A 13676-nucleotide genomic window follows, 5' to 3' on the forward strand; every position below is an offset into this window, starting at 1 on the left:
GTGCATGCCACCACACCCGGCTAATTTTTGTATTTTTAGTAGAGACAGGGTTTTATCACTTTGGCCAGGCTGGTCTCAAACCCCTGACCTCAGGTGATCTGCCCGCCTCAGCCTCCCAAGGTGGTGAGATTACAGGTGTGGGCTGCCACACCTAGCTAATATTCTTAAATATATCTCTTTCTGTCATATAAACTTCTTTTTTTTTTAACTTCTCTTTCTAAAACTGAGTGAAATCAACTACAATTTTACTTTAGGAATAAGGAGCAGCATAGTATAGAGGGGAAAAGCTTGGACTTATGCCTTGGTTCTGTCAATTCTGAGTCTCTTAACAAGTTTCCTAATTTCTCTGGGTCTCGGTTTGCTAATCTGTAAAACAGAGTAATACTCAGCTCCTAAGGGTTAGAAGAATTTGAGATAAACACATATAAAGAATTCTAGTACATAGTAGACAGTGAAGGAATCTTAACTGTTAATAAACAACACTAATACAGTGACCCTCAGGATATGTGGGAGGGATTGGTTCCAGGCCTCCTCAGTATACCTAAATCCATGCATACTCAAGTCCCACAGTCACTCTGTGGAAGCCTCATATACAAAAAGTCAGCCCTCTATATAAGTTTCAAATCCAGCACACACTGTATTTTTGATCTGTATGGCAGAAAAACATCTGCATGTAAGTGGACCTGTGCAGTTCACGCCCACGTTATTCAAGGGTCTGCTGTATTGTTGCAAGTATTAGACACTACTCAAAATGCAATAAATTAGATTCCTTTAAACAATCACGTGAAACCAAGACAAAACAGAGTAAGTTAATGAGACATACTCCTGCAAAAAGTCCATATCCACGGATAGCAATAGATAACTCCTTGTTGTTCGAATCCACATTTCTGATGATTCCATAAAACTGCTCCATAAAGTACTGCAGTTTACTTTTATGCATTTCTGCATTTTTCGCCACCATATTAGAAACCTGCAAATACATAATATTTTGAAATATTTAATAGCAATGGAATCTTTACAAATATGGAAAAACTAGAACTGTTTAGATGCTACTAATATACTATTATAGTTACACGCGATTGCTTTAAATCATAAAGACCCTTTGCTTCCATTTTGCTTAGTCTCTATCAGGTTCAGAAAAGTGTCTTAAATAAGGTTATGTGATACATTTTTCCTAGAGAAGGGACTAAGAGACCGAGGATATGCCTAAGTCTGAAAAGAAAAAAAAACAGGTTTTGAAGTAAGATTATCTGAGGAAGCAAAGAGCAGTCTTTAGAGCTCACCTGTTACCCACACAGTAAAAAAGAGTTGTCAGGGGACCAGTGATTTCAGACGTCATCAATAAATACAGTTCAGAACAATCAGAACGACAAGACATCTCAGTTTTCAAAAAAATAAGCTACAAACTATAAAGCTTAAATCAAGTTATGCAAGGGGAAAATGTCGTCTGAGAAGCAAATAGATCATTATTTACCAAACCAAGAGACAAGATCCTAAATGCAAGAACTAATACAGGTATTCAAAGAGCATTCCCCATTTCAGCACAAAGACTGTCCAGAATAAGAATGGAAGGAATCTATCTAGACAATTATCAAAGACAGAAAAAAACCCCACCTTCGGCCGGGCGAAGGTGTAGTGGCTCAAGCCTGTAATCCCAGCACTTTGGGAGGCCGAGACGGGTGGATCACGAGGTCAGGAGATGGAGACCATCCTGGCTAACACGGTGAAACCCCGTCTCTACTAAAAAATACAAAAAAAAACTAGCCAGGCGAGGTGGCGGGCGCCTGTAGTCCCAGCTACTCGAGAGGCTGAGGGAGGAGAATGGCGTGAACCTGGGAGGCAGACCTTGCAGTGAGCTGCAATCCGACCACTGAACTCCAGCCTGGGCGACAGAGCGAGACTCTGTCTCAAAAAAAAAAAAAAAAAACCCGCCTTCCATTGCCAATTTATCCATACACTTGCCAATCCCCCTAAAGCCACTAGGTCTTAGGGCGCGACCTTCGGGAACTTTGCTCCCTATTTGTTTAAGAAGAATGAAACATTGTATATACTGTTTCATAATTTACTTCTTCACAAAACATATTATAAATGTTTCTCAAGAAGTAAACAAACAACAATATCATTTTACTTAATTACAGAATACCAAATATTATTTACTATAATGTGTAACCACCTAAACACTGCTAATTTTCTGTTATTGTATTCCCAGTAAGCATGTTTTTAATGCATCTTTATTCAACTATTTCCTGTATATAATATTAAAGACTTGAAAAATAATTATTCAACAGTAGCAAAGGATAGATTAAAACATTATGGCTCATAAATATCATTATATATTACACTGCCACTGAAAATGAATCATACAGATGTCGGCCGGGCGCAGTAGTTCACACCTGTCATCCCAGCACTTTGGGAGGCCAAGAAGGGTAGATTAACCTGAGGTCAGCCTGGCCAACATGCTGAAACCCTGTCTCTAATAAAAATACAAGGTCGGGCGCGGTGGCTCAAGCCTGTAATCCCAGCACTTTGGGAGGCCCAGACGGGTGGATCACGAGGTCAGGAGATCGAGACCATCCTGGCTAACACAGTGAAACCCCATCTCTACTAAAAAATACAAAAAACTAGCCGGGCGAGGTGGTCGGCGCCTGTAGTCCCAGCTACTCGGGAGGCTGAGGCAGTAGAATAGCGTATACTCAGGAGGCGGAGCTTGCAGTGAGCTGAGATCCGGCCACTGCACTCCAGCCTGGGCGATAGAGCGAGACTCCGTCACAAAAAAAAAAAAAAAAAAAAAACAAAAATTATCCAGGCACAGTGGCAGGTGCCTATAATCCCAGCTATTTGGGAGGCTGAGGCACAAGAATTGATTAAACGCAGGAGAGAGAGGTTGCAGTAACCCAAGCTCACGCCACTGCACTCCAGCCAGGGTGACAGAACAAAACTCCATCTCAAAAAAAAAAAAAAAAAACATATAGATGTCACTGTGAGGAAAACATATTCAACATAGAGGAAAATCTTAAGGCCAAAAAATTATGTATCCTGTATGTAAAGTCCTCTTTCCCTCTTCCTCTGTCTTCACTCCCTATTCTGAAGTAGGAGGGAAGGAGGGTCTCTCTCCTTGCTTGGGGCCTCAGGTCACAAGGGATGATGTAATAATGGGACTCACGGTGGGGCTGGCCACACCTGGTAACAATGTGACTCGGAATGGGAGCTTTGGGTCACACAGAAGCCTTGGAAGCTGAGACCCAACAACCCACTATGCCTACAGGGTGGGTCCCCAAGGGAAACCCCAAACACAGAGGTTCGGGAGAGCACCCAGTCAGTGCTCCACACATGCTGTCACACATGGATGCTGGGAAACGAATGCTGCTCTGACTCCGTGGGGATAGGACCAGGGAAGCTCCACATTTGGTACTTTCTTAGTCTCTACACCATGTGCTGCTTCCTTTGGTTGATTTTTATCTGGGTCCTTTAGATGTAATAAACCATAGCTGTGAGTATCAAATTTGAGGGTGTACTGGAAACTCCCAAACTCGCAACAGGTATCAGTGCTGAAGGCAGCATTGAGGATAGTTCTCTTGAACTTCTCCCCTGACTAAGCTCGTACAACTTTCTCACGAGATTAGCAGGTAGAATATATTTCCTCAATGAAACTCTAAAATCTATTCAATGTAGTTTTTGTTAAGAATTGGAGTGGGGAACTGAAAAGTCTCTGGCAAGGATGTGAAACAGAGATGTCTGCGTGGTTCATTAAAGACAACCAGTGCAGTGGAGGGAGAGCTGGCGGGCTTCCCTGCGGGCCCATGCCCCACTCAGCCCTGCGCTAGGAAAGGCAGGCCATCACTAGGGAACAAGGCCCCAGGGGTGCCACCAGGGATGACCCCTCTGCACACATCCCAGACACTCCTCCTTGCTAACAAAGCATGAAATTCTCTCTGTCAAGATGTTTATTGCAGTAAATGTTCACTGAGATGCAAACATATTCATATGAATCAGTAAAAAGTAATTCCTCAGATTTTTATTTCCCTTAGCAACTAAGGCCAGCCAAGTTCAGCGGAACGGAAGTTTTATGAGGAGGACCAAGAAGAGGTAACCTAAAAGCCAAGAGTGACTTCAGGGAGAACACAGTCTGACAGGAAGGCAAAGTACAGCAGGGAGGCTAAGGAGGCAAGAGGGACAGGCGACAGAGGCAGGGGCCAAAGACAAGACCCATTGGCTCAGTTTTTTGGGAGGCAGGCCCAGACCTAAAAAAAGGATGGCAGTGCTCTCTCTTCTCCTTCCACACATCCTGGCTGTGACTCTCAAGCTAATACAACTGCAACACTCTTCACACAGGTTTGCAAGGATACCCTGTGAATGCAGTTACTGTTTACCCATGTATATAGCAGGGCCCCTAAGAAAACGTTTATTGTGAATCTCCAGTCCTTTCCCTCAGAGCAACCCCAGAAGTTCACTTCGTTAGTGGCCAGGCCCCTGCGGACACCTCTGGAAGCCCAGGATATCCTGCAGACCAGTGCTCAGAATGACAAGCAAGGTCTCCTCAGCCGACCAGACAAGCTTCCACATACGCAGGTGCAGATTCTATAACCACCTCCTATCGAGGTGGAAAATCCACAATGGCAAAGAGGCGCTCCTCGTTTTCAAGTTGACACACAAGCATCTATCTGTCCCCTGGAGACAGCTGGCCCTTCTCTTCCAGAAGAGATGGGGCTCAGCTATCCTCAGGCCTCCACCCACTCTCCAGCTCTGACCTCCCAGCCCTTTCGGCCACCTCCTCACCACCATGTCTTCACTCCATTAGACTTGGCTCAATCTGGGCTCTGAGGCCCTAATCAAATCTGGCATCTCCTTAGCTCTCTTTCAGTCTGGCTGCCTCCCATGAGGCTGGTTGATCAACAGCTTTCTGCTTTAAATACTACAGAAGCTAACAGATCAACTTATATTTATTTTCAAACACGTATGCATACAAAGGGAATTTAATTCTGTGTGTGAAAGAATATTGTTAAATGACAGTTGAATGTGTGGTACCTGTTTCAGAAAGGATTCCAGGGCTGAAAGTGCAGCTTTTTTCAACTCTACATTTGTGTGGGCACACCACTTTAACAAGACTTCAAATAGAGACACGTAGTTGTCCAGAAGGCAGGTGCTAAACTGAGATGCATGCAGGGCAAATAGGCGCAAGCCAGCTGCAAATGCAAAAGCCATTATATTTAAAATCAGACGACATAAGACAGAACAGAAAACCAAAAAACCTGCAGGGATATGTCAAAGTCAAGACTGTGGTCAGGAAGATCTAGTACCATTACACTACAGTAACCCAGGGATCCCTGTCAGCCTCTAACGCTGCCAATCAACAGGCCCATAACTTCACTAACAAATCCCAATACAAGGGTCAGAAGTGGAATCAGGATTCATTGAGGCAAAGGCAGAATCGAACAGCCTGGATCGCCTGAAAGATATCCTAAAATAAAATGATTTCAACCATGTAACCTGAGTATCACCATTTCAGCGAGCTTACTAAGTCACCGAAAGCCTCCCTGTAAATAACTGTGTGTGAAACATCACAGATGTTATCACATTTGCTTTCATTCAAAGTTTAAGCAAAAGCTTACCTGAGATGTTAATTTAGTAATCTAAAATATTATACCTCATCATAAACAGAATCCTACCTGAGGGCACAGCATATCTCTTCAGATCAATCTATTTTAGAAAAAAAAATTCACCATCAGTATTTGAAAGACTGCACTGTAAAGGCATTAGAATAATATTAATAGTAATATTAATCCTACCTGAGGACGAATTGCCTTTAGTACAAAATTAAAAATCTCCCTTGATGTCTGGGGATCTAGGGAAATACCAAGAAGCCTCTGTTACAAATTGTAATAACAGTATCACATGACACACTTTACAGACAGCTTGACACCTATATTAACCCCATTAGTCTCTTGTGAATTCAGGAGAAACATCTTTCATCATTCCATCTAGCTAAAGTTGCAAGTTATTACTGCTGCACGGTTATAACTGCGAGAAAACAGAATGAAAATCTGTAATAACAAAGACATGGTTTAAGCACCAACCCATCACTTACAAGCTCTGAGAGATTTAAACACCAACTCATCACTTACAAGCTCTGTTAGATAATCTCTCAGAGCCTCAATTTTCTTATTTGCAATAGGGACAGTATATACCTTTCTTTTAGGATAGTTTGGAGGATTAAAAAAAATAACTTACTCATGGCCAAACATACCATTTCTCCCCAATACACCCAGGCATTTACTCAACACGTAGTATATGGAAGAAGAAGAAGAAAAAAAAAAAAAAAACAGGAAAAAAACAGTACACGCCAAGATATTATGACAATTACAAATACAAATAAATTATGATCTTTGACCTCAGCATACTTATTAACTAAAAGGGAAGATAAAATAGGCACACAATTATAACATGAGGCTCTAATCTTGGCCTGACTGACATCACAGTTATTTGCATAACTGTCTCCCACCGGATTATTCATTGTAGCTATGGAGTCATGCTTTATTCATCACTAATTTCTCTACCCTTCTAACAGTGACTCGTAATCAACAAAGACTCAAGAACTGTTTGCTTTTATTGCAAGGACTGACATATTTGAGACAGAGCCCTGATGATGATGTGATAGGAGCTGGAGAGAGAATGTGGTCAGAGAGGCCTTAAAGCAGAGACACATCTGCATGGTTGCAGGATGGTGGCATAAAAAAGATACAAAAAAAGCTACTTTGGAATTCACGACAAGCAGATTTCTTCCGACTATGAGTATTCTATAAAGGCTTTCCAGATATGGTAGCATTTGTTCTGAGACTGAAAGAATAGGTACTAGTTGGGGAAAAGGTCATTCAAATAGAAAGTAATCAAGTTAGTAAACACAAGTGTGCAGACACAAGGACACCCACAGTACACAGTGGGTTTGGGGTGTGGGGACTTGGCAAAGACAGACTTCTCCAGGCTCTGCCCTCCATGGTCCACTCTCCTGCAGCCCCTCCCTCTAGTGGCCCACTCCACGTACAAGCATAGTCTTGTTCTGTTTTTTCCAATGTGGTAAAACACACATATTTATCATTCGAACAATGTGTACAGATACAATTCGTTGGCACTAAATATATTCACACTGTTGTGTAACCATCACTATGGTCTATACCCAAAATGTTTTCACCATCAATAACAGAAGGGTGCCCATCAAACACTAACTCCCATTTCCCCTCCCCCAGCCCCAGTAACCTCTATTTTACTTTGTCTCTGTGAATCTGACTACTCTACATACCTCGTATAAGTGAAATCACACATTGTTTGCCTTTCATGGCTGGCTTATTCCACTTAGCAACCTGTCTGCAAGGTTCATCCATGCTGCAGCATGTGTCAGACTTTCCTGCCTTTTCAAGTCTGAATAATATTCCGTTGTGTCTATGCGCCACATTTTATCCATTCATCCCTGGATGAACACTTGGGTGGTTCTGGCCCTTTGGCTTACTATGGATTTGCTGCTAGGAACACGGGTGTGCAAATTCTGTTTGTTTCTTTTTTTTTGAGACAGAATTTCGCTTTGTCACCCAGACTGGAAGGGAGTGGCATGATCTCGGCTCACAACAACCTCCACCTCCCGGGTTCAAGCAATTCTCTGCCTCAGCCTCTCGAGTAGATGGGATTACAGGTGGCTGCCACCACGCCTGGCTAATTTTTTTGTATTTTTAGTAGAGATGGGGTTTCACTATCTTGGCCAGGCTGATCTTGAACTCCTGACCTCATGATACACCCGCCTCAGCCTCCCAAAGTGCTGGGATTACAGGTGTGAGCCACCGTGCCCTGCCTGCTTCTACTTTTTTTAAACCCTCTCTTGGCCAGGTGCAGCAGCCTTCAGTCTCTCACAAACAGTCTCTCAATCCTACACTAACTCACATCCCACACCCAACAGCAGTCACACAGACCCCTGTGAAACATCTCTTGGCCCACATCCACTCCTTTTTGAAAAGCCCTCGCTCCCACTCCATCTGGAATGAGATCCCAGCTCAGAAAACCCTCACACACCAACCCTGTGTCCTTCCCATCTCACTCTGGCCCACCTTGTGTACCTCCACACTCTCGACACACCAGCTCTTATAGACCCTCGGACCACTGCACGCAGGCTAAGCACAGGGTCAGAGGCTGGCCGAGCATGGGGCTGGGTGCTGAGCACCCGCTGCCTGGAATGACTGCTCTTCCCAGCACTTCCCCAGTTGTCTCCCTCTCCTCCTTCTGACCACGACTTCTGCATTACATCCTCAGAAAGTACCAGTGGGTCGTGTGCTCCATTTCTCCAAATTCTGGCATTCCTCTTCACTACACCCCACCTCTGGGCATTGCTGAACTCCAAAATCAGCAGAGCTGCTTTATTTGTTCATCTGTTTCCCCCACTAGACTGAGCTCATGACGGTAGGAACTTGGTGATTTCAATCACTGGTTTAACACCAAGTTCATCACTCTTTAGATAGATGGTACCCATAGCCAGGCACAGAGCCTCAAGCCTGTAATCTCAGCACCTTTGGGAGGCCAAGGCTGGTGGATCGCTTGAGCCCAGGAGTTCAAGACCAGACTGGGCAACATGGTGAAACCTCGTCTCTACTAAAAACACAAAAATTAGCCGGGCATGGCATCGCACACCTATAATCCCAGCTACTTGGGAGGCTGAGGCACAAGAATCACTTGAACGCAGGAGGCAGAGGTTGCAGTGAGCCGAGATCGCACCACTGCACTCCAGCCTAGGTGACAGGGCAAGACTCAGTCTCAAAAAGAAAAAATAAAATAAAAATTAGCAGGGCAAGGTGGCACGCACCTATAGTCCCCAGCTACTCGGGGAGGGCCATGGTGGGAGGATCATTTGAGCCCAGGAGGTTGAGGATGCAGTGAGCCCATATCACAGCACTGAACTACAGCCTGGATAACAAAGTGAGACCCTGTCTCAAAAACAATGTTTACATATATATATACACACACACGTATACATACACATATATATACAATTTTTTTTGAGACAGAGTCTCATTCTGTCACCAGGCTGGAGGGCAGTGGCGCGATCTCGGGTCACTGCAGCCTCCGCCTCCCGGGTTCAAGATTACAGGCATGTGTCACCATGCCCAGCTAATTTTTGTATTTTTGGTAGAGACAGGGTTTCACCATGTTAGCCAGGATGGTCTCAATCTCTTGACCTTGTGATCTGCCCACCTTGGCCTCCCAAAGTGCTGGGATTACAGGCGGGAGCCACCTTGCCCAACCTTTTAATTTTAATAACTCATTCATACAGTCTGTATTTCCTGGGTGCCTTATATATACCATGAATGAATTAGTATTTAGTGCTTGAAGTCACATGATCGTGGCATCACAAAAATAGTATAAATTTTAGCCTCAGACCAAGGCTTAAATCCCAGACTTGTCGTTTGTTAGTTTCCTAGTGTTGCCATAATAACTTACCACTAACTTAATAGTTTAAAACAATATAGATTTATTACCTATAGTTCCAGAAGTGAGAAGTCTGAAATGATTCTCAAATTGAGCTAAATTCAAGGCATCAGCAGGGCTGTGCTCCTTCTGAGAGGCTCTAGGGGAGAACCCTTTTCTCGCTTCTCCAGCCTTGAGAGGCACCCCCATGCCTTGGTTCCTGCCACCTTCCACATCCCCTTACTCTGACCTCCTCTGTGCCTCCCTCTTCCATATGTAAGGACCCTGTGATCACACCAGGCCCATGGGGATGATCCAGGATCATCTCTCCACTTCAAGGTCAGCTGATTAGCAACCTTAACTCCACTATGCCATGCAGTGTAACAGGGATGAGGATGGGAAACCCTGGTGGCCATTATTCTCCTAACTACACAAGTCACTGTGACTTGGGGCAAGTTACTTAACCTGTCTGAGTTGCAGTTTACTAATCTATACAACAGAGACATTTTACCTGCCATTTGCAACATGTCTAGAATAGTCCTTAACACACAAAAAATGAGCACTAAGTGCTACTATTTTCCTTCCACTATAAATGTTCACTGAGTGCCAGTTATAAGCCAAGTATACATAAAGACAAATAAGCACCATCACCTGCCAGCAGGGTCAAGGGAGAGAATCAAACATATGACCTAAGAAACTTAAAATATGACCGTAAGTGCTGTCACAGAGGGGAGTACAGAGGCCAGAGGAAGTGGCTCACCTCAGGGGAATCATAACTGCTTCCTAAAAGGGGTGATGGTTGAAAAGCAGCTGAGGAAGTGGGAGCCACAGGATACAGGAGAGAGGAGAGAGAACACAGGAAGGAAAATTATACAGGGCTACTCTAACAGTCTTGATAAGCAAGGAAGAAGCCATGGGTAGAAACATTAGCTTAAAATGAAACTGCTGCTTACATAGGTTAAAAAAAATCACTGGATATAAGCAATTTTGTAAGTTTCAACCTAATGGAAGAAAAACACAGAGTAGGTACAAACATTTGGTAATTACTTGAGGATAAAGTGATAAGGACGCCAGGGGTGGTGGCTCATGCCTTGTAATCCCAGCACTTTGAGAGGCTGAGGCAGGTGGATCACCTAAGGTCAGGAGTTGGAGACCAGCCTGGCCAACACGGTGAAACCCCATCTCTACTAAAAATACAAAAATCAGCTGAGCATGGTGGCACATGCCTGTAATCCCAGCTACTCGGGAGGCTGAGGCAGGAGAAAGGCTTGAATCCAGGAGGCAGAGGTTGCAGTGAGCCAAGATCGCGCCATTGCACTCCAGGCTGGGTGATAAGAGCGAAACTCTGTCGCAAAAAAAAAAAAGTGATAAGAAAGAGCAAAGGAGTTTTTTTTGTCCCTGCTTAAGATTATTTTAGGATCAGCTAGGTGCAGTGGCTCATACCTGTAATCCCAGCACTTTGGGAGGCCGAGGTGGGCGGTCATAAGGTCAGGAGATGGAGACCATCCTGGCTAACACAGTGAAACCCATCTCTACTAAAAATACAAAAACAAAATTAGCTGGGTGTGGTGGCGGGTGCCTGTAGTCCCAGCTACTCAGGAGGCTGAGGCGGGAGAATGGCGTGAACCCAGAAGGTGGAGCTTGCAGTGAGCCGAGATCACGCCATCGCACCCTAGCCTGGGTGACAGCGAGACTCAGAAAAAAAAAAAAAAAAAAAGATTATTTTAGTATTAAAAGTTACATTTGTCTTTTCAGAAAAAGAAAAGAATTTCATTGGCCAGGCGTGGCAGGTCATGCCTATAATCCCAATGCTTTGGAGGCTGAGGTGGGAGGATCACTTGATGGGAGGAGTTCAATACCAGCCTGGGCAACACAGCGAGACTGTCTCTGCAAAATATAAAAAGAGCCAGGCATGGTGGTGCCTATAGTCTCAGCTATTCTTGAGGCTGAGGTGGGAGAACTGCTTGAGCCAGGAGTTCAAGACTGCAGTGAGCCATGATTCTATCTGTGAGTAGCCACTGTACTCCAGCCTGGGGAGACCCCATCTCTTAAAAAAATTTAAAAAATGAAAAAACTGAACTTCAGCAAAATAAGGGATTTTTGTGTACCAAAGGACATAATCAACACCGTGAAAATGTAACTCAAAAAACGAGAGAAGGGCCGGGTGCAGTGGCTCACACCTGTAATCCCAGCACTTTGGGAGGCCAAAGTGGGCAGATCTCTTGGTTGGAGACCAGCCTGGGCAACATGGGGAAACCATGTCCCTTCAAAAAGTAAAAAAATTAGCCATCTGTGGTGGCACATGCCCGTGGTCCCAGCTACTTGGGAGGCTGAGGTAGGAGGATCACTTGAGCCCAGGAGGTGGAAGCATGTAGAGAGCCATGTTTGCATCACTGCACTCCAGCCCGGGCAACAGAGTGAGACCCTGTCTCAAAAAAAGAAAAAAAAAAAAAAAGAAAAAGGGAGGGAGAAAATATTTGCAAATCATATATATTTGATAAGAAACTGGTATCTAGCTAGGCACAGTGGCTCACGCCTGTAATCCTAGTACTTTGGGGAGCCAAGGCAGGAGGATTACTTGAGCCCAGGAGCTAGAAACCAGCCTGGGCAACATGGCAAAACCTTGACTCTATAAAAAATGTTTTAATATTAGGTGTACACCTTTGGTACTAGCTACTTGGGAGGCTAATGTGGGAGGATTCCTCGAGCCCAAGAAGTTGAGGCTGCAGTGGGCCATGTTTGAGCCACTGCACTCCAGCCTGGGTGAGAGAACAAGACCCTGTCTCCAAAAAAAAAAAAAAAAAAGAAAGAAAGAAAGAAAGAAAGAAAGAAGAAAATAATATCTACAACTCAACAAAAAGTCAAACAAACCAATTAACCTAAAAAATGGGCAAAAGATCTGAACAGACATTTCTCCAAAGACACACAAATGGCGAGTAAGTACATGAAAAGATGAGCAACCAACATTATTCATCATCAGGGAAATGCAAATCAAAACCACGAGACATCCCTTCACAACCATTAAGCATTAGGATGTCCACTACCAAAAAAATAGAAAATGAGAAGTCAGTAAGGATGTGGAGAAGCTGCAACCCTTGTGCACTGCTGGTGGGAATGTAAAATGCTGCAGCCACTGTGAAAAACAGTATGATGATTCCTCAGAAAATTTAAAACTAAGGTTACCATACAATCCAACAATCACAATTCTAAGTATATACCCAAAAGAATCGAAAGCAGGGACTGCCAACAGATTTCTGTACAATGATCATGGCACTACTACTGAGAATAACCACTAAGTAGAGGCAAACCAAGTGTCCATACATGGATGAATGAATCAACAAAATGCAGTGAATACACACAGGAATATGATTCAGCCTTTGAAAAGAAGACAATGCTGACACATCAGGATATGGACGAACGTGAAAGACACTAGCCTAAGTGAAATAAGCAACACAGAAAAAGCTACATACCATGAGTTCATCTGTGTAACTTTTTGAAATGACGAAACCACAGATGGAGACAGATGAGCCCTTATTAGGGGGCCAAGACGGGGGAAGAGGTTAACTATGGCTCTAAGTCAGTAGCACACGGGACCCTTGTGCTAATCAACCTGTTCAATATCTTGACTACAATGGCACATACACGTGACAGAATTACACAGAACTCGCTGGGTGTGATGGCTCATGCCTATAATTCCAGCACTTTAGGAGACCAAGGCGGGCAGATTACTTGAGCCCAGGAGTTCAAGACCAGCCTGGGAAACATAGTGATATCATGTCTCAATTATTAAAAAAAAAAAAAAAAAAAATTTTTAAAAGGGCTGGGTGCAATGGCTCACGTCTGTAATCCCAGAACTTTGGGAAGCCGAGGCAGGTGGATCACTAGAGCCCATGAGTTTGAGAACAGCCTGGCCAACATGGTGAAACTCCATCTCTACTAAAAATACAAAAATTAGGCCAGGCGTGGTGGCTCACGCCTGTAATCCCAGCATTTTGGGAGACCAAGGTGGGCAGATCACTTGAGGTCAGGAGTTCGAAATCAGCCTGGCCAACATGGTGAAACTCCATCTCTACCAGAAATACAAAAAAAATTAGCCGTTTAGTGGCGAGCGCCTGTAATCCCAGGTACTCAGGAGGCTGAGGCAGGAGAATCACTTGAACCTGGGAGGCAGAGGCTGCAGTGACCTGAGATGGAGCCACTGCACTCCACCCTGGGCAACAGAGCAAGACTCCATC

At 44.1% G+C, this 13676-nt stretch overlaps 1 protein-coding gene across 4 annotated transcripts in view; it reads right to left on the reverse strand.

Annotated features, from left to right (window-relative positions):
• Positions 1 to 13676, reverse strand: part of PRKDC (protein kinase, DNA-activated, catalytic subunit) — a 189496-nt gene that overhangs the window by 169154 nt on the left and 6666 nt on the right. For all 4 annotated transcript variants that reach the window (XM_008000566.3, XM_008000564.3, XM_008000565.3 and 1 more), the window contains exons 8-11: positions 5787 to 5842; positions 5667 to 5697; positions 5026 to 5183; positions 824 to 970 (exon numbers count right to left, since the gene is read on the reverse strand). In XM_008000566.3, coding sequence (XP_007998757.3) covers positions 824 to 970; positions 5026 to 5183; positions 5667 to 5697; positions 5787 to 5842 — 392 coding nt within the window. The remainder of the gene's footprint in view (positions 1 to 823; positions 971 to 5025; positions 5184 to 5666; positions 5698 to 5786; positions 5843 to 13676) is intronic.

This window comes from Chlorocebus sabaeus, chromosome 8 (genome assembly GCF_047675955.1).
Source record: "Chlorocebus sabaeus isolate Y175 chromosome 8, mChlSab1.0.hap1, whole genome shotgun sequence".
In the NCBI taxonomy this organism is placed as follows: domain Eukaryota; kingdom Metazoa; phylum Chordata; class Mammalia; order Primates; family Cercopithecidae; genus Chlorocebus; species Chlorocebus sabaeus.